Consider the following 26,156-nt stretch of genomic DNA (forward strand, 5'->3'; position numbering starts at 1 on the left):
CCCCGGCAGCCTAGCAACCATAGTAGTGAAAACAACAACCACGCTGCTCCGCGCTACAGGAGGTATAATGAGGCCCCTGTTGCAGGTGGCAGCAGAATCAGAGGAGCCCCACAGCGGAGGTCAACAGAGGAGCCAGAGGCAGAGCTGCACCAGGGGGCCCAGTCTCCTCCCCAGCAGCCCCAGCCTCAGCCCCAGCAGGCCCAGGGTCAGTCTCTGCCCATCCCGCGACCTGCAGTGACACGTTACCGCAGACAGGAGGACAGTGAGGCCAGGCTCCGAGCACAGCAGCAGAGACACACACAGAGACAGCAGAGAGAGGCTGAGAGGGCCCAGCAACAACAACCACCTCCACCAGGCCCACAGCCTGCTCACTGTCTACCCCCACAACCAGATGAGCCAGAGGAACAACCACCTCCACCAGGCCCACAGCCTGCTCACTGTCTACCCCCACAACCAGATGAGCCAGAGGAACAACCACCTCCACCAGGCCCACAGCCTGTTCACTGTCTACTCCTACAACCAGATGAGCCGGAGGAGGATGAGGGGGAGAGAGAGAGGGAGAGAGAGGGTGATGATTATGCATTAGCTCGTTCTGCTAGCACGGAAAGCGGTTTCCACACACACACAGACCGGGCGGAGGGCGACGCCGTCATGACACTAGATCCTGAGGCAGAGGACGACTGCGGTACCTACGAGGTGACGCTTCGCCCAGAGGCAGAGGGATACACAGAGAGTGCTGAGTCAGAGCAACAACACCCCCACCCCAACCTGAACCTCAACTACCCCCCTCTGCCCCCTCCCTTACCCCGGGAACCCCTACCAGATGTTGGGAGACCCCCCAGTCAGGAGGAGGCAGAGGAGACCCTGAACCCTGGAGGAGGTTACTCCAACTACGTGTACACCCAGCCTCTCTACCGCCGTGGGGGAGGGGCCAGCAGAAAAGGGGGGCGGGACAGCAGCGTGGAGGAAGGGGTGGAGCCAGAAGACGAGGCTTATTCTGAAGCCTACGACTACTCCCTGACAGAACACGTCTACGAGGAGATCGGCGACGCTCTCTCTTCTGCCGCAAAGGTTGCAGAGCCTATGGACGCCAATGAGAACCTCCAGCAGAGGAAGGCGGGGTTCCATCTGTTTGAGGGGCGGGAAGGAGGCGGGGACTACCGACAGCAGGAGGCGGTGGGGTCACGGCTCCACCACTACGATGAACGCTCGGACGGGGAGTCGGACAGCCCGGAGAAGGAGGCGGAGTTTGCTCCATACCCACGGGCAGACAGTTGCGACCAGGATGGGGAAGAGGACATTGACATGATCGTAGCCGAGGTCAGAGAGAGTCTCAGCTCTCAGAGTCTGGAGAGAGCTGCTGCCGGGCTACGGGAGGGAGGAGAGGAAGAGGACATGATGGAAGGAGGAGAGGAAGAGGAGGGAGAGTGGCCCGAATCCGAACACGCTCACAATTCTCAATCCGATGCGCCCACAGACTCCACATACCGCAAGGGAGAGATAGAAGGAGAGGGAGATGAGAGTGAAGAAGAGAGCTTCCCACCCCCAGCAGAATCTGACGACTGGTCTGGGGTTCGTAACCGTCGTGAGAAGAGAGACGCCATCTCCCTGGCCATAAAGGACATCAAGGAGGCCATAGAAGAGGTGAAGACCAGGACGGTGAGGTCACCCTATACCCCTGATGAACCTAAAGAGCCCATCTGGGTGATGAGACAGGACCTGAGCCCCACCGCTGAGTGCTGTGACCTGCAGCCCTCACCAGGTGGCGACGTGAGTAGTGCTTTATACAGACTACTAATACTGTGTTTGTGTGTGCTTGTGTGTGTACGTGTGTATGTGTGTGTGAGCTTTCAGTCACCTGTGTGTTTGTGTGATTAGTGCAGATGAAGGAGAGGAGGTGAGGAAAAGAGGAAGCCACTGTAGACTATTGAGATAAAGCCATGAGACTGTACCCCACTTTTTGATTATCCCCCTTTCACATCATAACTCTACTACTTCATCTCTCTGTTTCTCTCTCTTCTCCTCTGTCATACTTGTTCCCTTCCCTTTCTGAGTGGTGGCTGTCTACCCTGAGGACAAATGATCTCCACTCCTCCTCCTCTCCTGTCCTCTATCCCCTCCTCTCCTCTCCTCTCCTTTCCTCTCCTCTCCTCTCCTATCTTCTCTCCTTCCTCTCTCCTCTTCTCTCCTGTCCTGTCTCCTCCTTTTTTCTCTTCTCTTCTCTTCTCTTCTCTTCTCTTCTCTTCTCCTCTTCTCTTCTCCTCTCCTGTCCTCTCCTACTATCTTCTCTCCTTCCTCTCTCCTCTTCTCTCCTGTCCTGTCTCCTCCTTTCCTCTTCTCTTCTCTTCTCTTCTCTTCTCTTTTCTCCTCTCCTACTATCTTCTCTCCTTCCCCTCTCCTCTCCTCTCCTCTCCTCTCCTCTCCTCTCCTCTCCTCTCCTCTCCTCTCCTCTCCTCTCCTCTCCTCTCCTCTCCTCTCCTCTCCTCTCCTCTCCTCTCCTACTATCTTCTCTCCTTCCTCTCTCCTCTTCTCTCCTGTCCTGTCTCCTCCTTTCCTCCTCTCTTCTTTTATCCTCTCCTCTACTCCATTTTCCTCTCCTCTCCACAGTCAGAGTTAGCCCTGCAAATGGAGCTGTCCTGGCCGCCAGACATACAGTGCATTCAGAAAGCATTATTATATTTTGTTACGTTACAGCCCTATTCTAAAATTGATAAAATAGTTTTTTTCCCCCTCATCAATCTACCCACAATAACCCATAATGACAAAACAAAAACAGGTTTTTAGATAACTTTGTTGAAGCACCTTTGGTAGCGATAACGTTCTCGAGTCTTCTTGGGTATGACACTACAAGCTAGGCACACCTGTATTTGGGGAGTTTCTCCCATTATTCTCTGCAGATCCTCTCAAGCTCTGTCAGGTTGGATGGGGAGTGTCGCTGCACAGCTATTTTCAGGTCTCCAGAGATGTTCGATCAGGTCCGGGCTCTGGCTGGGCCACTCAAGGACATTCAGAAACTTGCCATGAAGCCACACCTGCATTGTCTTGGCTGTATGCTTAGGGTCGTTGTCCTGTTGGAAGGTGAATCTTCACCCCCCAGTCTGAGGTCCTGAGCACTCTGGAGGAGGTTTTCATCAAGGATCTCTCTGTACTTTGCTCTGTTAATCTTTCCCTCGATCCTGGTCTCCCTGCCGTTGTAAAACATCTACAATGCTGCAAACATTTTCTGTTTTCATTTGTTACCCTCGACACAATCCTGTCTCAGAGCTCTGCGGACAATTCCTTTGACCTCAAGGCTTGGAGAAATATGAATTTAATCAATGTTAGAACAAGACTATAACTTAACAAAATGTGGAAAAAGTCACGGGGTCTGAATACTTTCCTAAATGCGTAGACATCCTGACACTGATAACAGAGGGGGAGAGGGAGGAAGACTGGGCGACAAAAGAGGTATGTGAGAGAATGAGGAAGAGAGGATTGCTGGATCTAAGAATATAAGAATCCCCCTGTACCCCCGTACCCCTGTCCCCCCGTACCCCTGTCCCCTCGTCCCCCTGTACCCCCATACCCCTGTCCCCTCGTCCCCCATCCCCCTGTACCCCCGTACCCCTGTCCCCTCGTCCCCCTGTACCCCCGCACCCCTGTCCCCTCGTCCCCCCATCCCCCTGTACCCCCTGTCCCCTCGTCCCCCTGTACCCCCGTACCCCTGTCCCCGTCCCCCATCCCCCTGTACCCCCTGTCCCCTCGTCCCCCATCCCCCTGTCCCCTCGTCCCCCCTGTACCCCCGTACCCCCTCGTCCCCCCATCCCCCTGTATCCCCCCCGTACCCCTGTACCCCCCCCCTGTCCCCTCGTCCCCCCCCCTCGTCCCCCCTGTACCCTCCCCTCGTCCCCCATCCCCCTGTCCCCCCCCCATCCCCCTGTCCCCTCGTCCCCCCTGTACCCCCGTACCCCTGTCCCCTCGTCCCCCATCCCCCCGTCCCCCCATCCCCCTGTCCCCCCCCCCCTGTACCCCCGCACCCCCTGTCCCCTGTCCCCCATCCCCTGTCCCCCCCCCCATCCCCCTCCCCTACCCCTGTACCCCGCATGTCCCCCATCGTCCCCCCCCCCCTGTACCCCCGTACCCCTGTCCCCTCGTCCCCCCCTGTACCCCCCCCCTGTCCCCCCCCCCTGTACCCCTGTCCCCTCGTCCCCCATCCCCCTGTACCCCCGTTACCCCTGTCCCCTGTCCCCCATCCCCCTGTACCCCTGTCCCCCCGTCCCCCATTCCATGGTGAATTCTTATAATACATGTGTAGAGCGGAGCTTGGTACAAAGGCATCACATCCTGTGGAGACAGTACCAGTAGCCTAGCACAGTAGCAGGACAACACAGAGAGAAGGATAGCTACCATTTATTTTGACCATTTCAATGAAAAAAAAATCACAGTATGGTACTTTATTGTTCCCCAGAAATGATTTATATTGAGATAAAAATGGCTGCATTGGATCTTTAACATGGAAGCCATTCCCAATTGTGCTGTGTGACAGAACAGAATAGTGAATATTGTTGTAAAATATTTATGCGTTAACCTGGTTGGGTTTTGATGAACCAAATGTTTCCAGTTCTGCTGCTGGTTAAATAGATCAGTTAGAGGGCTGTTTATCCTACCGCAGGTTGCCAGTTCTGCTGCTGGTTAAATAGATCAGTGAGAGGGCTGTTTATCCTTACGCGGGTTGCCAGTTCTGCTGCTGGTTAAAAATAGATCAGAGGGTTGTTTATCCCACAGTGGGTTGCCAGTTCCTCTTGTGGCTTGGTAGATACAGAAGAGGGTCTCAGAAGAGGGTTTTTTCCTAGACTGTGTTGCCAGTTCTGCTGCCGGCTGGGTAGATATCAGTCTGAGGGGTTGTATCCTACAGTTGTTTGCCAGAGTGGGTTGTACCCCTGGACCATATTACTGTGGGCTATATCTCCTGCATTACTATGGGCTATATCTCCTGCATTACTATGGACTATATCTCCTGCATTACTATGGACTATATCTCCTGCATTACTGTGAGCTATATCTCCTGCATTACTGTTGGCTATATCTCCTGCATTACTGTGGGCTATATCTCCTGCATTACTGTGGGCTATATCTCCTGCATTACTGTTGGCTATATCTCCTGCATTACTGTTGGCTATATCTCCTGCATTACTGTGGGCTATATCTCCTGCATTACTGTTGGCTATATCTCCTGCATTACTGTTGGCTATATCTCCTGCATAACTGTTGGCTATATCTCCTGCATTACTGTGGGCTATATCTCCTGCATTACTGTGGGCTATATCTCCTGCATTATTGTTGGCTATATCTCCTGCATTACTGTGGGCTATATCTCCTGCATTACTGTGGGCTATATCTCCTGCATTAGCATGTCTATAGCAGTAAGTAGCATTATAAATGGATTTCATGTTATCTGATTAGTTTCAGATCATGTCCCTGTACGCAGTGTGTTCAGCCACTGTGACATGGCTGTTCATTGTACTAGAACTATAGGCAATGGAACATGGACAGGTTTTTAGATTATTTTTGCAAATGTATAAAAAAAACATGCCTTGTTTACATAAGTATTCAGACCCTCTGCTATGAGACTTGAAATTGAGCTCAGGTGCATCCTGTTTCCATTGATCATCCTTGAGATGTTTCTACAACTTGATTGGAGTCCACCTGTGGTAAATTCAATTGATTGGACATGATTTGGAAAGTTGCACACCTGTCTATATAAGGTCCCGCAGTTGACAGTGCATGTCAGAGCAAAAACCAAGCCAGGAGGTCGAAGGAATTGTCTGTTGAGCTCCGAGACAGGATTGTGTCGGGCACATATCTGGGGAAGAGAACCAAATAATTTCTGCAGCATTGAAGGTCCCCAAGAACACAGTGACACGGCCTGAGCTGAGCACCAAGAACCCGATGGTCACTCCGACACAGCTCTAGAGTTCCTCTGTGGAGATGGGAGAACATTCCAGAAGGACAACCATCTCTGCAGCACACCACCAATCAGGCCTTTATGGTAGAGAGGCCAGACGGAAGCCACTCCTCGGTAAAAGGCACATGACAGCCCGCTTGGAGTTTGCCAAAAGGCACTTAAAGACTCTCAGACCATGAGAAACAAGATTCTCTGGTCTGTTGAAACCAAGATTGAACTCTCTGGCCTGAATGCCAAGGATCACGTCTGGAGGAAACCTGGCACCATCTCTATAGTGAAGTATGGTGGTGGCAACATCATGCTGTGGGGATGTTTTTCAGTGGCAGGGACTAGGAGACTAGTCAGGATTGAGGGAAAGATGAACTGAGCAAAATACATAGAGATCCTTGATGTAAACCTGCTCCAAATTGTGTCAACGGTTCACCTTCCAACAGGTCAACAACCTTAAACACACTGCCAAGACAATTCAGGAGTGGCTTCGGGACACGTCTCTGTATGTCCTTGAGTGGCCCAGCCAGAGCCCGGACTTGAACATCTCTGGAGAGACCTGAGCTATGTAGCAATGCTCCCCATCTAACCTGACAGAGCTTGAGAGGATCTGCAGAGAAGAATGGGAGAAACTCCCTAAATATAAGTGTGCCAAGCTTGTAGCGCCATACCCAAGAAGACTTGAGGCTGTAATTGCTGCCAAAGGAGCTTCAACAAAGTACTGAGTAAAAGGTCTGAATACTTATGTAAATGTGATATTTAATTTTATATATTTTTAAAAATAAATTAGCAAACATTTCTAAAAACCTGTTTTTGCTTTGTCATTACGGGGTATTGTGTGTAAATTGATGAGGGGAAAAAACCATTTAATACATTTTAGAATACGGCTTTAACGTAACAAAATGTGGAAAAAGTCCAGGGTTCTGAATACTTTCCGAAGGCACTGTGAGCCTTCTTTCTCAGTAGGAGCACAGGATGTTGTGTTGTGTCTGCAGGATGTTGTTTCTGCAGGATGTTGTGTTGTGTCTACAGGATGTTGTGTTGTGTCTACAGGATGTTGTGTTGTGTCTGCAGGATGTTGTGTTGTGTCTGCAGGATGTTGTGTTGTGTCTGCAGGATGTTGTGTTGTGTCTGCAGGATGTTGTGTCTGCAGGATGTTGTGTTGTGTCTGCAGGATGTTGTGTCTGCAGGATGTTGTGTCTGCAGGATGTTGTGTCTGCAGGATGTTGTGTCTGCAGGATGTTGTGTCTGCAGGATGTTGTGTCTGCAGAATGTTGTGTCTGCAGGATGTTGTGTCTGCAGGATGTTGTGTCTGCAGGATGTTGTGTTGTGTCTGCAGGATGTTGTGTCTGCAGGATGTTGTGTCTGCAGGATGTTGTGTCTGCAGGATGTTGTGTCTGCAGGATGTTGTGTCTGCAGGATGTTGTGTCTGCAGGATGTTGTCTGCAGGATGTTGTGTCTGCAGGATGTTGTGTCTGCAGGATGTTGTGTTGTGTCTGCAGGATGTTGTGTCTGCAGGATGTTGTGTTGTGTCTGCAGGATGTTGTGTCTGCAGGATGTTGTGTCTGCAGGATGTTGTGTCTGCAGGATGTTGTGTCTGCAGGATGTTGTGTCTGCAGGATGTTGTGTCTGCAGAATGTTGTGTCTGCAGGATGACATAACTTATTCTACTCCCCTCTGCTTTCCCCTCCCTTTCTCCTCTCTACCTCTTTTTCCATTCAACCCTGTCCCCTTTTCGCTCTCTCTCACCTTCTCTCTCAGACAACCCCCCCTCTCTCTCACCTTCTCTCTCAGACAAACCCCCCCTCTCTCACCTTCTCTCTCAGACAACCCCCCTCTCTCACCTTCTCTCTCAGACAACCCCCCTCTCTCTCACCTTCTCTCTCAGACAACCCCCCTCTCTCACCTTCTCTCTCTGACAACCCCCCTCTCTCACCTTCTCTCTCAGACAACCCCCCTCTCTCTCACCTTCTCTCTCAGACAACCCCCCTCACCTTCTCTCTCAGACAACCCCCCTCTCACCTTCTCTCTCAGACAACCCCCCTCTCTCTTACCTTCTCTCTCAGACAACCCCCTCTCTCTCACCTTCTCTCTCAGACAACCCCCCTCTCTCACCTTCTCTCTCAGACAACCCCCCTCTCTCACCTTCTCTCTCAGACAACCCCCTCTCTCTCTTACCTTCTCTCTCAGACAACCCCCCTCTCTCACCTTCTCTCTCAGACAATCCCCCCTCTCACCTTCTCTCTGACAACCCCCCTCTCTCTCACCTTCTCTCTCAGACAACCCCCCCTCTCTCTCTCACACCTTCTCTCTCAGACAACCCCCTCTCTCTCTCACCTTCTCTCTCAGACAACCCCCTCTCTCTCTCACCTTCTCTCTCAGACAACCCCCTCTCTCTCACCTTCTCTCTCAGACAACCCCCTCTCTCTCACCTTCTCTCTCAGACAACCCCCCTCTCTCTCTCACACCTTCTCTCTCAGACAACCCCCCTCTCTCTCACCTTCTCTCTCAGACAACCCCCCTCTCTCTCACCTTCTCTCTCAGACAACCCCCCGTCGTGGGTCTCACCTTCTCTCTCAGACAACCCCCCTCTCTCACCTTCTCTCTCAGACAACCCCCCTCTTCAGACAACCCCCCCCCCTCTCACCTTCTCTCTCAGACAACCCCCCCCTCTCACCTTCTCTCTCAGGGAACCTCCCCCCTCTCTTTCTCTCAATTGAATTGAATTGAAAGGGCTTTATTGACATTTGAAATGTATGTTTTCATTGCCAAAGCATGTGAAATAGACAGGAAGTAAACAAGGGAAATAAACAATACAAAATGAAGAGTGAACATTACACTCACACAAAAAATACAAAATACAATACAGACATGTCAAATGTTATATTATATCATATGTATGTATTATTGTCTGTCTATCCAGTCTCCAGGCTCAGACTCTCAGGCCTCTCCTCAGGGGGCGGAGTCTTCCGTCCGGACGCCCATGCTCGAGGGGAGTGACAGCTTCGAGTCTCCACCGCCCTCCACTAAAGAGGTAGGTTGGTTGGTGTGTATGTGTGTGTGTGTGTGTGTGTGTCTGTGTGGCCTCATCTGTGTCCAATGTGATGACTTTGACCAGACAGGCAGTGTGACTAATGAAAATGACACCTCTCCTGCATACTGACCACCAACATTTCAATGAGTCAACCATCGGTTCAATCTCTGAGAACTTCCCCGGTGTTATGACAGTGATACCGTTGCTATCATAATGTTATGACTAGGGATGTGACCAAGGGTAAACATTCTCTTAACACTTAAACTGTCACATTTTCTCATTTCAACAAATAAAAAATAATCAGAAAATGACATGAATTCAAAATTCAGATGACCCGCTAGGGAGCAATGCAGTTCAATGTACCACAGTCCTGGATACCAGATACTCAGATGACCCGCTAGGGAGCAATGCAGTTCAATGTACCACAGTCCTGGATACCAGATACTCAGATGACCCTCTAGGGAGCAATGCAGTTCAATGTACCACAGTCCTGGATACCTAGACGGAGCTCACCTTCCTGTTGTCCTGGATACCTAGACAGAGCTCACCTTCCTGTTGTCCTGGATACCTAGACGGAGCTCACCTTCCTGTTGTCCTGGATACCTAGACGGAGCTCACCTTCCTGTTGTCCTGGATACCTAGACGGAGCTCACCTTCCTGTTGTCCTGGATACCCAGACGGAGCTCACCTTCCTGTTGTCCTGGATACCTAGACGGAGCTCACCTTCCTGTTGTCCTGGATACCTAGACGGAGCTCACCTTCCTGTTGTCCTGGATACCCAGACGGAGCTCACCTTCCTGTTGTCCTGGATACCTAGACGGAGCTCACCTTCCTGTTGTCCTGGATACCTAGACAGAGCTCACCTTCCTGTTGTCCTGGATACCTAGACAGAGCTCACCTTCCTGTTGTCCTGGAAACCTAGACGGAGCTCCTGTTGTCCTGGATACCTAGACAGAGCTCACCTTCCTGTTGTCCTGGAAACCTAGACGGAGCTCCTGTTGTCCTGGATACCTAGACGGAGCTCACCTTCCTGTTGTCCTGGATACCCAGACGGAGCTCACCTTCCTGTTGTCCTGGATACCTAGACGGAGCTCACCTTCCTGTTGTCCTGGATACCTAGACGGAGCTCACCTTCCTGTTGTCCTGGATACCTAGACGGAGCTCACCTTCCTGTTGTCCTGGATACCCAGACGGAGCTCACCTTCCTGTTGTCCTGGATACCTAGACGGAGCTCACCTTCCTGTTGTCCTGGATACCTAGACAGAGCTCACCTTCCTGTTGTCCTGGATACCTAGACAGAGCTCACCTTCCTGTTGTCCTGGATACCTAGACGGAGCTCACCTTCCTGTTGTCCTGGATACCCAGACGGAGCTCACCTTCCTGTTGTCCTGGATACCTAGACGGAGCTCACCTTCCTGTTGTCCTGGATACCTAGACAGAGCTCACCTTCCTGTTGTCCTGGATACCTAGACGGAGCTCACCTTCCTGTTGTCCTGGATACCTAGACAGAGCTCACCTTCCTGTTGTCCTGGATACCCAGACGGAGCTCACCTTCCTGTTGTCCTGGATACCTAGACGGAGCTCACCTTCCTGTTGTCCTGGATACCTAGACAGAGCTCACCTTCCTGTTGTCCTGGATACCTAGACGGAGCTCACCTTCCTGTTGTCCTGGATACCTAGACAGAGCTCACCTTCCTGTTGTCCTGGATACCTAGACGGAGCTCACCTTCCTGTTGTCCTGGATACCTAGACAGAGCTCACCTTCCTGTTGTCCTGGATACCTAGACAGAGCTCACCTTCCTGTTGTCCTGGAAACCTAGACGGAGCTCCTGTTGTCCTGGATACCTAGACAGAGCTCACCTTCCTGTTGTCCTGGATACCCAGACGGAGCTCACCTTCCTGTTGTCCTGGATACCTAGACAGAGCTCACCTTCCTGTTGTCCTGGATACCTAGACGGAGCTCCTGTTGTCCTGGATACCTAGACGGAGCTCACCTTCCTGTTGTCCTGGATACCTAGACAGAGCTCACCTTCCTGTTGTCCTGGATACCTAGACAGAGCTCACCTTCCTGTTGTCCCCCGTGAGACCCAGCAACGGGTTGGGTCTCACGGTGCCTCCCTTTCAGCTCTGCACCTCTACTGCCACTGTAGCACCTCTACTGTCACTGTTGCTCTGTACTGCCACTGTATTACCTGTACTGTCACTGTTGCTCTGTACTGTCACTGTAGCTCTGTACTACCACTGTATTACCTGTACTGTCACTGTAGCTCTGTACTGTCACTGTATTACCTGTACTGTCACTGTTGCTCTGTACTGTCACTGTAGCTCTGTACTGTCACTGTATTACCTGTACTGTCACTGTTGCTCTGTACTGTCACTGTAGCTCTGTACTGTCACTGTATTACCTCTACTGCCACTGTAGCACCTCTACTGTCACTTTAGCTCTGTACTGTCACTGTATTACCTGTACTGTCACTGTATTACCTGTACTGTCACTGTATTACCTGTACTGTCACTGTAGCTCTGTACTGTCACTGTATTACCTCTACTGCCACTGTAGCACCTCTACTGTCACTTTAGCTCTGTACTGTCACTGTATTACCTGTACTGTCACTGTATTACCTGTACTGTCACTGTATTACCTCTACTGCCACTGTAGCACCTCTACTGTCACTGTATTACCTGTACTGTCACTGTTGCTCTGTACTGTCACTGTAGCTCTGTACTGTCACTGTATTACCTGTACTGTCACTGTTGCTCTGTACTGCCACTGTATTACCTGTACTGTCACTGTATTACCTCTACTGCCACTGTATTACCTGTACTGTCACTGTATTACCTCTACTGCCACTGTATTACCTGTACTGTCACTGTAGCTCTGTACTGTCACTGTATTACCTGTACTGCCACTGTATTACCTGTACTTTCACTCAATTACCTGTACTGCCACTGTATTACCTGTACTGCCACTGTATTACCTGTACTGCCACTGTATTACCTGTACTGTCACTGTTGCTCTGTACTGCCACTGTAGCTCTGTATTGCCACTGTATTACCTGTACTGCCACTGTATTACCTGTACTGCCACTATTGCTCTGTACTGCCACTGTAGCTCTATACTGCCACTGTATTACCTGTACTGCCACTGTATTACCTGTACTGCCACTATTGCTCTGTACTGCCACTGTAGCTCTGTACTGCCACTGTAGCTCTGTACTGCCACTGTATTACCTGTACTGCCACTGTATTACCTGTACTGCCACTGTATTACCTGTACTGTCACTGTTGCTCTGTACTGCCACTGTATTACCTGTACTGTCACTGTAGCTCTGTACTGCCACTGTATTACCTGTACTGCCACTGTATTACCTGTACTGCCACTATTGCTCTATACTGCCACTGTAGCTCTGTACTGCCACTGTATTACCTGTACTGCCACTGTATTACCTGTACTGTCACTGTTGCTCTGTACTGCCACTGTAGCTCTGTACTGCCACTGTATTACCTGTACTGCCACTGTATTACCTGTACTGCCACTATTGCTCTGTACTGCCACTGTAGCTCTGTACTGCCACTGTATTACCTGTACTGCCACTGTATTACCTGTACTGTCACTGTTGCTCTGTACTGCCACTGTATTACCTGTACTGTCACTGTAGCTCTGTACTGCCACTGTATTACCTGTACTGCCACTGTATTACCTGTACTGTCACTGTTGCTCTGTACTGCCACTGTAGCTCTGTACTGCCACTGTATTACCTGTACTGCCACTGTAGCTCTGTACTGCCACTGTATTACCTGTACTGCCACTATTGCTCTGTACTGCCACTGTAGCTCTGTACTGCCACTGTATTACCTGTACTGCCACTGTATTACCTGTACTGCCACTGTATTACCTGTACTGTCACTGTTGCTCTGTACTGCCACTGTATTACCTGTACTGTCACTGTAGCTCTGTACTGCCACTGTATTACCTGTACTGCCACTGTATTACCTGTACTGCCACTATTGCTCTGTACTGCCACTGTAGCTCTGTACTGCCACTGTATTACCTGTACTGCCACTGTATTACCTGTACTGTCACTGTTGCTCTGTACTGCCACTGTAGCTCTGTACTGCCACTGTATTACCTGTACTGCCACTGTATTGCCTGTACTGCCACTGTATTACCTGTACTGCCACTGTATTACCTGTACTGCCACTGTATTACCTGTACTGTCACTGTTGCTCTGTACTGCCACTGTAGCTCTGTACTGCCACTGTATTACCTGTACTGCCACTGTAGCTCTGTACTGCCACTGTATTACCTGTACTGCCACTGTATTACCTGTACTGCCACTATTGCTCTGTACTGCCACTGTAGCTCTGTACTGCCACTGTATTACCTGTACTGCCACTGTATTACCTGTACTGCCACTATTGCTCTGTACTGCCACTGTAGCTCTGTACTGCCACTGTAGCTCTGTACTGCCACTGTATTACCTGTACTGCCACTGTATTACCTGTACTGCCACTGTATTACCTGTACTGCCACTGTATTACCTGTACTGTCACTGTTGCTCTGTACTGCCACTGTATTACCTGTACTGCCACTGTATTACCTGTACTGCCACTGTATTACCTGTACTGCCACTGTAGCTCTGTACTGCCACTGTATTACCTGTACTGCCACTGTATTACCTGTACTGCCACTGTATTACCCGTACTGCCACTGTATTACCCGTACTGCCACTGTAGCTCTGTACTGCCACTGTATTACCTGTACTGCCACTGTAGCTCTGTACTGCCACTGTAGCTCTGTACTGCCACTGTTGCACAATTCCACCTTCTCATTTACCTTCTCAAAGTATTGCCATTACAGGACTTTGCTGCTGTGGCTTCCCTGTCTCACACTCTGCCATTTTCCCAACTGTTGACAATGATGTTGTGCGGAGAGCTTTATATTATTATTATTACTATTATGATTATTATATCTGTGGCAAATAATTTGAAAGATGCATGTCTCCTACGTACAGCGTTGTTGCGTTAGGTATTTGTTTAATTGTATTTTTCATTTCATGATGATCGTGACCTGTCAGTAGTTGTTCTGTGATACTAAAATAAAAGGTTTTAGTTGGATTTGTTTCTAAATGTTAACAATCCCAAATTTGTTTCAACGTTTAAATGTCACACCCCTAGTTATGACAGTGTTACGATGACCATGTCTGTGTGACCCGTCATCAGTAACATGTTCTCTGTCTCTCTTCTCTACCTACAGTCCAGGAGAAGCCTCGCCTCCTTCCCTACCTATGTAGAAGGTAAGACCTCCCTGTAGTTCTCTCCCTACCTATGTAGAAGGTAAGACCTCCCTTTAGTTCTCTCCCTACCTATGTAGAAGGTAAGACCTCCCTTGAGTTCTCTCCCTACCTATGTAGAAGGTAAGACCTCCCTGTACTTCTCTCCCTACCTATGTAGAAGGTAAGACCTCCCTGTAGTTCTCTCCCTACCTATGTAGAAGGTAAGACCTCCCTTGAGTTCTCTCCCTACCTATGTAGAAGGTAAGACCTCCCTGTACTTCTCTCCCTACCTATGTAGAAGGTAAGACCTCCCTGTAGTTCTCTCCCTACCTATGTAGAAGGTAAGACCTCCCTTGAGTTCTCTCCCTACCTATGTAGAAGGTAAGACCTCCCTGTACTTCTCTCCCTACCTATTTAGAAGGTAAGACCTCCCTGTAGTTCTCTCCCTACCTATGTAGAAGGTAAGACCTCCCTGTAGTTCTCTCCCTACCTATGTAGAAGGTAAGACCCCCCCTGTAGTTCTCTCCCTACCTATGTAGAAGGTAAGACCTCCCTTTAGTTCTCTCACTGCCTATGTAGAAGGTAAGACCTCCCTGTAGTTCTCTCCCTACCTATGTAGAAGGTAAGACCTCCCTGTAGTTCTCTCCCTACCTATGTAGAAGGTAAGACCTCCCTTTAGTTCTCTCCCTACATATGTAGAAGGTAAGACCTCCCTGTAGTTCTCTCCCTGTCCTCCTCTGCTTTACTTTACTAGGCTTTGAATATATTTGAAAAGTGTTTTTCTCTAGTTACGGTAATGCTTGGGTGACTATGCTCTGTGGGGGTATGCTGATGTGTAGGCCAGATTTAGTGCCAGATCAGCATTTTTAAATGTCAGAGAGAGAGAGAGAGAGAGAGAGAGAGAGAGAGAGAGAGAGAGAAGAGAGAGAGAGAGAGAGAGAGAGAGAGAGAGAGAGAGAGAGAGAGAGAGAGAGAGAGAGAGAGAGAAGGTAAGAGAGAGAGAGAGAGAGAGAGAGAGAGAGAGAGAGAGAGAGAGAGAGAGAGAGAGAGAGAGAGAGAGAGAGAGAGAGAGAGAGAGAGAGAGAGAGAGAGAGAGAGAGAGAGAGAGAGAGAGAGAGAGAGAGAGAGAGAGAGAGAGAGAGAGAGAGAGAGAGAGAGAGAGAGAGAGAGAGAGAGAGAGAGAGAGAGAGAGAGAGAGAGAGAGAGAGAGAGAGAGAGAGAGAGAGAGAGAGAGAGAGAGAGAGAGAGAGAGAGAGAGAGAGAGAGAGAGAGAGAGAGAGAGAGAGAGAGAGAGAGAGAGAGAGAGAGAGAGAGAGAGAGAGAGAGAGAGAGAGAGAGAGAGAGAGAGAGAGAGAGAGAGAGACCAGATCTCAGTCTCATGTTTCAGTGTGGTCAGGTACAGTGGCTTGTGAAAGTATTCACCCCCCTTAGCATTTTTCCTATTTTTTTGCCTTACAACCTGGAATTAAAATGGATTTGGGGGGTGTATCATTTGATTAACACAAAATGCCTACCACTTTGAAGAAGCAAAACATTTGTTATTGTGAAAAACCTGAGCGTGCATAACTATTCACCCCCCCCGTCCCCCCCCCCCGTCCCCTCCCCTCCCCCAAATTCAATACTTTGTAGAGCCACCTTTTGCAGCAATTACAGCAGCAAGTCTCTTGGGGTATGTCTCTATAAGCTTGGCACATCTAGCCACAGGGATTTTTGCCCATTCTTCAAGGCAAAACAGCTCCAGCTCCTTCAAGTTAGATAGGTTCCGCTGGTGTACAGCAATCTTTAAGTCATACCACAGATTCTCAATTGGATTCCAAGACGTTTGAATGTTGTCCCTTAACACACTCGAGTGTTGCTTTAGCAGTATGCTTAGGGTCATTGTCCTGCTGGAAGGTGAACCTCCGTCCCAGTCTCAAATCTCTGGAAGACTGAAACTAGACTCAATAATTTCCCTGTATTTAGCACTATCCATTCCTTCAATTCTGACCAGTTAGCCAGTCCCTGCTGATGAAAAACATCCCCACATCATGATGCTGCCACCACCATGCTTCACTGTGGGAATGGTGTTCTTGGGGTGATGAGAGGTGTTGGGTTTGCACCAGACATAGTGTTTTCCTTGATGGCCAAAAAGCTCAATTTTAGTCTCTTCTGACCAGAGTACCTCCTTCCATATGTTTAGGGAGTCTCCCATATGCCTTTTGGTGAACACCAAACGTGTTTGCTTATTTTTTCTTGAAGCAATGGCTTTTTTTCTGGCCACTCTTAGGTAAAGCCCAGCTCTGTGGAGTGTACAGCTTAAAGTGGTCCTATGGACAGATACTCCAATCTCCGCTGTGGAGCTTTGCAGCTCCTTCAGGGTTATCTTTGGTCTCTTTGTTGCCTCTCTGATTAATGCCCTCTTTGCCTGGTCTGTGAGTTTTGGTGAGCGGCCCTCTCTTGGCAGGTTTGTTGTGGTTCCATATTCTTTACATTTTTTAATAATGGATTTAATGGTGCTCCGTGGGATGTTCAAAGTTTCAGATATTTTTATAACCCAACCCTGATCTGTACTTCTCCACAACTTTGTTCCTGACCTGTTTGGCGAGCTCCTTGGCCTTCATGGTGCCGCTTGCTTAGTAGTGTCCCTTGCTTAGTAGTTGCAGACTCTGGGGCCTTTCAGAACAGGTGTATATATATTGAGATCTTGTGACAGATCATGTGACACTTAGATTGCACACAGGTGGACTTTATTTAACTAATTATATGACTTCTGAAGGTAATTGGTTGCACCAGATCTTCAGGGACTTCATAGCAAAAGGGGATGATACATATGCAGACACCATCAAAAAATATATATTTTTATAATTTTTTGAAACAAGTAATTTTTTTCATCTCACTTCACCAATTTGGACTATTTTGTGTATGTCCATTACATGAGAAAATAAGTTTAAATGACAGGTTGTCATGCAACAAAATAGGAAAAATGCCAAGGAGGGTGAAAACGTTTGCAAGGCACTCACACACCCCCCCTCTCTCTCATTCTCACACATCCCTCCCCCTCTATCTCTCTCTCTCTATCCCTCTCTCTCTCTCTCTCTCTCTCTCTCTCTCGTTCACACACACTCTCTCTCTCTCTCTCTTTCAATTCAATGTAATTGGCATTGGCATGGGAAACCTGTGTTAACATTGCCAAATCAAGTGTAGATAATAAACAAAAGTGAAATAAACAATACAAATTAACAGTAAACATTACACTCACAAAAGTTCCAAAATAATGTAATCTCTCTCTCTCAACATTTTAAAATGTTACAAATTTCAACTCAATGTTTTGTATACAATATTAGCAGTTTTCAAAACTCCTCCCCCTCCACACCCTCTCTCTTCCCCACCTCTACTCCCCCTTTCCCCTCCTCCCCCAGTCCCAGGTCCGTGTGACCCAGAGGACCTAATTGATGGGATCATATTTGCTGCTAACTACCTGGGTTCCACCCAGCTGCTGTCTGACAAGACGCCCTCCAAGAACGTCCGTATGATGCAGGCCCAGGAGGCCGTCAGCCACATCAAGGTGAGGAGAGACACAGCTCTATACTGTAGACCAGACAGATCTCATCTACAATACACAGCTCTATACCCACAATACCCAACTCTGTACTGTAGACCAGACAGATCTCATCTACAATACACAGCTCTATACCCACAATACCCAACTCTGTACTGTAGACCAGACAGATCTCATCTACAATACACAGCTCATTACCCACAATACCCAACTCTGTACTGTAGACCGGACACAGATCTCATCTACAATACACAGCTCATTACCCACAATACCCAACTCTGTACTGTAGACCAGACACAGATCTCATCTACAATACACAGCTCTATACTGTAGACCAGACACAGATCTCATCTACAATACACAGCTCTATACTGTAGACCAGACACAGATCTCATCTACAATACACAGCTCTATACTGTAGACCAGACACAGATCTCATCTACAATACACAGCTCTATACTGTAGACCAGACACAGATCTCATCTACAATACACAGCTCTATACTGTAGACCAGACACAGATCTCATCTACAATACACAGCTCTATACTGTAGACCAGACACAGATCTCATCTACAATACACAGCTCTATACTGTAGACCAGACACAGATCTCATCTACAATACACAGCTCTATACTGTAGACCAGACACAGATCTCATCTACAATACACAGCTCTATACTGTAGACCAGACAGATCTCATCTACAATACACAGCTCTATACCTACAATACCCAACTCTATACTGTAGACCAGACAGATCTCATCTACAATACACAGCTCTATACTGTAGACCAGACAGATCTCATCTACAATACACAGCTCTATACCCACAATACCCAACTCTGTACTGTAGACCAGACACAGATCTCATCTACAATACACAGCTCTATACCTACAATACCCAACTCTATACTGTAGACCAGACACAGATCTCTTCTACAATACACAGCTCTATACCTACAATACCCAACTCTATACTGTAGACCAGACACAGATCTCATCTACAATACACAGCTCTATACTGTAGACCAGACAAAGATCTCATCTACAATACACAGCTCTATACTGTAGACCAGACACAGATCTCATCTACAATACACAGCTCTATACTGTAGACCAGACACAGATCTCATCTACAATACACAGCTCTATACTGTAGACCAGACACAGCTCTATACTGTAGACCAGACACAGATCTCATCTACAATACACAGCTCTATACCCACAATACCCAACTCTGTACTGTAGACCAGACACAGATCTCATCTACAATACACAGCTCTATACCCACAATACCCAACTCTGTACTGTAGACCAGACACAGATCTCATCTACAATACACAGCTCTATACCTACAATACCCAACTCTATACTGTAGACCAGACACAGATCTCATCTACAATACACAGCTCTATACTGTAGACCAGACACAGATCTCATCTACAATACACAGCTCTATACCCACAATACCCAACTCTGTACTGTAGACCAGACAGATCTCATCTACAATACACAGCTCTATACCCACAATACCCAACTCTGTACTGTAGACCAGACAGATCTCATCTACAATACACAGCTCTATACCCACAATACCCAACTCTGTACTGTAGACCAGACAGATCTCATCTACAATACACAGCTCTATACCTACAATACCCAACTCTATACTGTAGACCAGACACAGATCTCTTCTACAATACACAGCTCTATACCCACAATACCCAACTCTGTACTGTAGACCAGACACAGATCTCTTCTACAATACACAGCTCTATACCTACAATACCCAACTCTATACTGTAGACCAGACAGATCTCATCTACAATACACAGCTCTATACTGTAGACCAGACACAGATCTCATCTACAATACACAGCTCTATACCCACAATACCCAACTCTGTACTGTAGACCAGACACAGATCTCATCTACAATACACAGCTCTATACCCACAATACCCAACTCTATACTGTAGCTAGACACAGATCTCTTCTACAATACCCAACTCTATACTGTAGACCAGACACAGATCTCATCTACAATACACAGCTCTATACTGTAGACCAGACACAGATCTCATCTACAATACACAGCTCTATACTGTAGACCAGACAAAGATCTCATCTACAATACACAGCTCTATACTGTAGACCAGACACAGATCTCATCTACAATACACAGCTCTATACTGTAGACCAGACACAGATCTCATCTACAATACACAGCTCTATACTGTAGACCAGACAAAGATCTCATCTACAATACACAGCTCTATACTGTAGACCAGACACAGATCTCATCTACAATACACAGCTCTATACTGTAGACCAGACACAGATCTCATCTACAATACACAGCTCTATACTGTAGACCAGACACAGATCTCATCTACAATACACAGCTCTATACTGTCTATACTACCTACATGTACATATTACCTCAATTACCTCGACTAACTGGTACCCCCACACATTGACTCTGTACAGGTACGCAGTCTATACTGTAGTCTATGCTGTTGTCTATACTGTGGTCCTGTAGTCTATGCTGTAGTCATGTATTCTATACTGTAGTTCTGTAGTCTATACTGTAGTCATGTAGTCTATACTGTAGTCCTGTAGTCTATACTGTAGTCTTGTAGTCTATGGTGTAGTCTATACTGTAGTCCTGTAGTCATGTAGTCTATACTGTAGTCTTGTAGTCTATACTGTAGTCCTGTAGTCCTGTAGTCTATACTGTAGTCTATACTGTAGTCTATATTGTAGTCCTGTAGTCTATACTGTAGTCCTGTAGTCTATACTGTAGTCATGTAGTCTATAATGTAGTCTATACTGTGGTCTATAATGTAGTCTATACTGTAGTCATGTAGTCTATACTGTAGACTATACTGTAGTCTGTGATGTAGTCTATACTGTAGTCTATACTGTAGTCCTGTAGTCTATATTTGTTCATGTAGACTATGATGTAGTCTATACTGTAGTCCTGTAGTCTATACTGTAGTTTTGTAGTCTATACTGTAGTATATACTGTAGTCTATACTGTAGTCTTGTAGTCTATACTGTAGTCTATACTGTAGTCTATACTGTAGTCCTGTAGTCTATACTGAGGTTTATACTGTTGTCCTGTAGTCTATACTGTAGTCCTGTAGTTTTTACTGTAGTCCTGTAGTCTATACTGTAGTCTATACTGTAGTCCTGTAGTATATACTGTAGTCTATACTGTAGTCTTGTAGTCTATACTCTTGTCTATACTGTAGTCTTGTAGTCTATACTGTAGTCTATACTGTAGTCCTGTAGTCTATACTGTAGTCCTGTAGTCTATACTGTTGTCTATACTGTTGTCATTTAGTCTATACTGTAGTCTATACTGTAGTCCTGTTGTCTATATTGTAGTCCCGTAGTCTATACTGTAGTCTATACTGTAGTCTATACTGTAGTCCTGTAGTCTATACTGTAGTCCTGTAGTCTATGCTGTAGTCCTGTAGTCTATACTGTAGTCCTGTAGTCTATACTGTAGTCCTGTAGTCTATACTGTAGTCTATACTGTTGTCATTTAGTCTATACTGTAGTCTATACTGTAGTCCTGTTGTCTATATTGTAGTCCTGTAGTCTATACTGTAGTCCTGTAGTCTATACTGTAGTCCTGTAGTCTATACTGTAGTCTATACTGTAGTCCTGTAGTCTATACTGTAGTCCTGTAGTCTATACTGTAGTCTATACTGTAGTCCTGTAGTCTATACTGTAGTCCTGTATTCTATACTGTAGTCTATATTGTAGTCCTGTAGTCTATACTGTAGTCTATACTGTAGTCCTGTAGTCTATACTGTAGTCCTGTAGTCTATACTGTAGTCTATACTGTAGTCCTGTAGTCTATACTGTAGTCCTGTAGTCTATACTGTAGTCCTGTAGTCTATACTGTAGTCTATATTGTAGTCCTGTAGTCTATACTGTAGTCTATACTGTAGTCCTGTAGTCTATATTGTAGTCCTGTAGTCTATACTGTAGTCTATACTGTAGTCCTGTAGTCTATACTGTAGTCCTGTAGTCTATACTGTAGTCCTGTAGTCTATACTGTAGTCTATACTATAGTTCTGTAGTCTATACTGTAGTCCTGTAGTCTATACTGTAGTCCTGTAGTCTATACTGTAGTCTATACTGTAGTCCTGTAGTCTATACTGTAGTCTATACTGTAGTCCTGTAGTCTATACTGTAGTCTATACTGTAGTCTATACTGTAGTCTATACTGTAGTCTATACTGTAGTCCTGTAGTCTATACTGTAGTCTATACTGTAGTCTATACTGTAGTCCTGTAGTCTATACTGTAGTCTATACTGTAGTCTATACTGTAGTCCTGTAGTCTATACTGTAGTCTATACTGTAGTCTATACTATACTGTAGTCCTGTAGTCTATACTGTAGTCTATACTGTAGTCTATACTGTAGTCCTGTAGTCTATACTGTAGTCTATACTGTAGTCTATACTGTAGTCCTGTAGTCTATACTGTAGTCTATACTGTAGTCTATACTGTAGTCTATACTGTAGTCCTGTAGTCTATACTGTAGTCTATACTGTAGTCTATACTGTAGTCCTGTAGTCTATACTGTAGTCTATACTGTAGTCTATACTGTAGTCCTGTAGTCTATACTGTAGTCTATACTGTAGTCCTGTAGTCTATACTGTAGTCCTGTAGTCTATACTGTAGTCCTGTAGTCTATACTGTAGTCTATACTATAGTTCTGTAGTCTATACTGTAGTCCTGTAGTCTATACTGTAGTCCTGTAGTCTATACTGTAGTCCTGTAGTCTATACTGTAGTCTATACTGTAGTCCTGTAGTCTATACTGTAGTCCTGTAGTCTATACTGTAGTCCTGTAGTTTATACTGTAGTTCTGTAGTCTATACTGTAGTCTATACTGTAGTCCTGTAGTCTATACTGTAGTCCTGTAGTCTATACTGTAGTCCTGTAGTCTATACTGTAGTCTATACTGTAGTCCTGTAGTCTATACTGTAGTCCTGTAGTCTATACTGTAGTCTATACTGTAGTCCTGTAGTCTATACTGTAGTCTATACTGTAGTCCTGTAGTCTATACTGTAGTCCTGTAGTCTATACTGTAGTTCTGTAGTCTATACTGTAGTTCTGTAGTCTATACTGTAGTTCTGTAGTCTATACTGTAGTCCTGTAGTCTATACTGTAGTCCTGTAGTCTATACTGTAGTTCTGTAGTCTATACTGTAGTCCTGTAGTCTATACTGTAGTCCTGTAGTCTATACTGTAGTTCTGTAGTCTATACTGTAGTTCTGTAGTCTATACTGTAGTTCTGTAGTCTATACTGTACACACCTTGACAATGTTCTCTGTTATCACTCCTGTTCTCATCACAGCATCTCTGTGCTTTCTACTAGAAGGGTTCTGTTCTAGTATTTAAATAGCATCCTTCCTATATGAGGTTTAATACAGTAGACTACATACTCAAGATTACAATTCAGCAGACACTTCTTTCTTAAGTAGATAAATAGATGACTAGAATTAGAACTAGACCTAATAATTTCAAGTGAGCCACCTGCTGGATAAAATATAACACAACACATACTGAATGGTAAAGTAGATGCACCAGTCAATAGATGTTGGAACTTTAGACACACACGCACGCGCGCACACACACACACACACACACACACACACACACACACACACACACACACACACACACACACACACACACACACACACACACACACACGCACACTCACACACACACGCACACGCACACGCGCACACTCACACTCACACACACACTGCCTGAGTCCTGCTTCAGTCTAACCCATTCTCCTGTACGTGCGTTGGTTCCAAGCAGACGGCCCAGAAATTAGCCAAAAACAAGATGAAGGTGCGGTACTCCCCATTGATTGGCTGTTCAGTGTTTCCGTTATGTTTGCCTGCATCTGTCTGTGTTTACGTCCCTAATGGCACCCTATTCCCTACATAGTACACTACTTTTGACCAGGGTCAATAGGACTCTGGCACCCTATTCCCTTTAGAGTGCACTACTTTTGACCAGGGTCTATGAGCAGCAGTGCACTATGTAGGGAATAGGGAACCAGTTGGGACTCATGCCTGTGTTGTTTTCCTTCTTTGATTTTACTCTCTGCATTCTCTGAATCCAGTTGATGTGTACTGTACATCGTTCTTAGGTTTGTCTGTTAAAATCCATCACCATTCTTCTCGTTCCACGTGGGACATTCCCCCCGACTCTTCCCCCTGTAGAGTTACTACAACATACTGACAGAACCACATGGACACATAGAGGTACGATGTAAAGACATGAGTGGCGCAGCGGTCTAAGGCACTGCATCTCAGGGCTAGAGGCGGCACTACAGACACCCTGGTTCGAATCCAGGCTGTATCACAACCGGCAGTGATTGGGAGTCCCATAGGGGGGGGGGCGGCGCACAATTGGCCCAGGTTTGGCCGGTGTAGGCCGTCATTGTAAAGAAGAATTTGTTCTTTAACTGACTTGCCTAGTTAAATAAAGGTTTAAATAAATACAATTGAAGCTTGGAAGAAGACCAATAGAATGTGCTGGATGCAGAAAATGGCCGCGCAGCCACGATTCCTTTCTTTATACACTGTGAAGTTGTGTTGTATTTGAAGACATTTATTTTTTTCTTACTCTGGCACAAGTTTCTGTATCGATGTTGTGGTTTGCAAATATTGTAAGTCTGTTAACACTGTGAGTCCTGTGGTTAACATGACTATTCACACTAAACCCCAAGGTTTCTCAACAGGTCCTGGGTACTCACAGGTTGTCATTACAACCAATCACTCCCATTACTGTGAAACCACTTAATGCAGTGGCCAAAAAAAACAGCATAACTACAGTATATAGTGAGTGAAAGCCAGCTTCCACAGTGGGCCCCCAGGAGAGATGTTGAGAAACACTGTTAACTAGACTAGAGATACTATACTGAACTAACACCAGTCTCTCTGCTACCTATAGAGAGACTATACTGAACTAACACCAGTCTCTCTGCTACCTATAGAGATACTATACTGAGCTAACACCAGTCTCTCTGCTACCTATAGAGATACTATACTGAACTAACACCAGTCTCTCTGCTACCTATAGAGAGACTATACTGAACTAACACCAGTCTCTCTGCTACCTATAGAGATACTATACTGAGCTAACACCAGTCTCTCTGCTACCTATAGAGATACTATACTGAGCTAACACCAGTCTCTCTGCTACCTATAGAGATACTATACTGAACTAACACCAGTCTCTCTGCTACCTATAGAGATACTATACTGAACTAACACCAGTCTCTCTGCTACCTATAGAGATACTATACTGAACTAACACCAGTCTCTCTGCTACCTATAGAGATACTATACTGAACTAACACCAGTCTCTCTGAGATACCTATAGAGATACTATACCTATAGAACTAACTGTGAATGTGAATGTACAGGCCAGAGTCACGCTGAAGGAAAACAACAACTCTGTCTGCAGCATTCTGAACCTCACCTCAACGCTTCTGGTTGATCAGAATCTTTAGTGCTGATGTTTTCCTTTAGTGTTATCTCTGGTAGGTGTTATCTCTGGTAGGTGTTATCTCTGGTAGGTGTTATCTCTGGTAGGTGTTATCTCTGGTAGGTGTGGACTGTCTCTGACCTCTGTCTAGTTGTGGCATGGTAATACTGGACTAACTCTCATCAGCACTGCTCTAATACTGGACTAACTCATCAGTACTGCTCTAATACCTGACTAACTCATCAGCTCTGCTCTAATACTGGACTAACTCATCAGCACTGCTCCAATACCGGACTAACTCTCATCAGCACTTGCTCTAATACTGGACTAACTCATCAGTACTGCTCTAATACTGGACTAATTCTCACCAGTACTGCTCTAATACTGGACTAACTCATCAGCACTGCTCTAATACTGGACTAACTCTCATCAGCACTGCTCTAATACTGGACTAACTCATCAGCACTGCTCTAATACTGGAATAACTCTCACCAGTACTGCTCTAATACTGGACTAACTCATCAGTACTGCTCTAATACTGGACTAACTCATCAGCACTGCTCTAATACTGGACTAACTCATCAGTACTGCTCTAATACTGGACTAACTCATCAGGACTGCTCTAATACTGGACTAACTCTCACCAGTACTGCTCTAATACTGGACTAACTCATCAGTACTGCTCTAATACTGGACTAACTCATCAGGACTGCTCTAATACTGGACTAACTCACCAGTACTGCTCTAATACTGGACTAACAGGACTGCTCTAATACTGGACTAACTCATCAGTACTGCTCTAATACTGGACTAACTCATCAGGACTGCTCTAATACTGGACTAAC

At 46.4% G+C, this 26,156-nt stretch overlaps 1 protein-coding gene across 1 annotated transcript in view; it reads left to right on the forward strand.

Moving 5' to 3' along the window:
* The window catches only part of LOC135513767 (amyloid-beta A4 precursor protein-binding family A member 1-like), a 133,278-nt gene that overhangs the window by 92,963 nt on the left and 14,159 nt on the right, over positions 1 to 26,156 (forward strand). Inside the window, 4 exon segments of the mRNA XM_064936682.1 lie at positions 1 to 1,770; positions 8,856 to 8,966; positions 14,224 to 14,263; positions 17,641 to 17,786. The exon segment at positions 1 to 1,770 is cut by the window's left edge and continues 207 nt beyond it. Coding sequence (XP_064792754.1) covers positions 1 to 1,770; positions 8,856 to 8,966; positions 14,224 to 14,263; positions 17,641 to 17,786 — 2,067 coding nt within the window.

The sequence above is a fragment of the Oncorhynchus masou genome, chromosome 25, assembly GCF_036934945.1.
Source record: "Oncorhynchus masou masou isolate Uvic2021 chromosome 25, UVic_Omas_1.1, whole genome shotgun sequence".
In the NCBI taxonomy this organism is placed as follows: domain Eukaryota; kingdom Metazoa; phylum Chordata; class Actinopteri; order Salmoniformes; family Salmonidae; genus Oncorhynchus; species Oncorhynchus masou.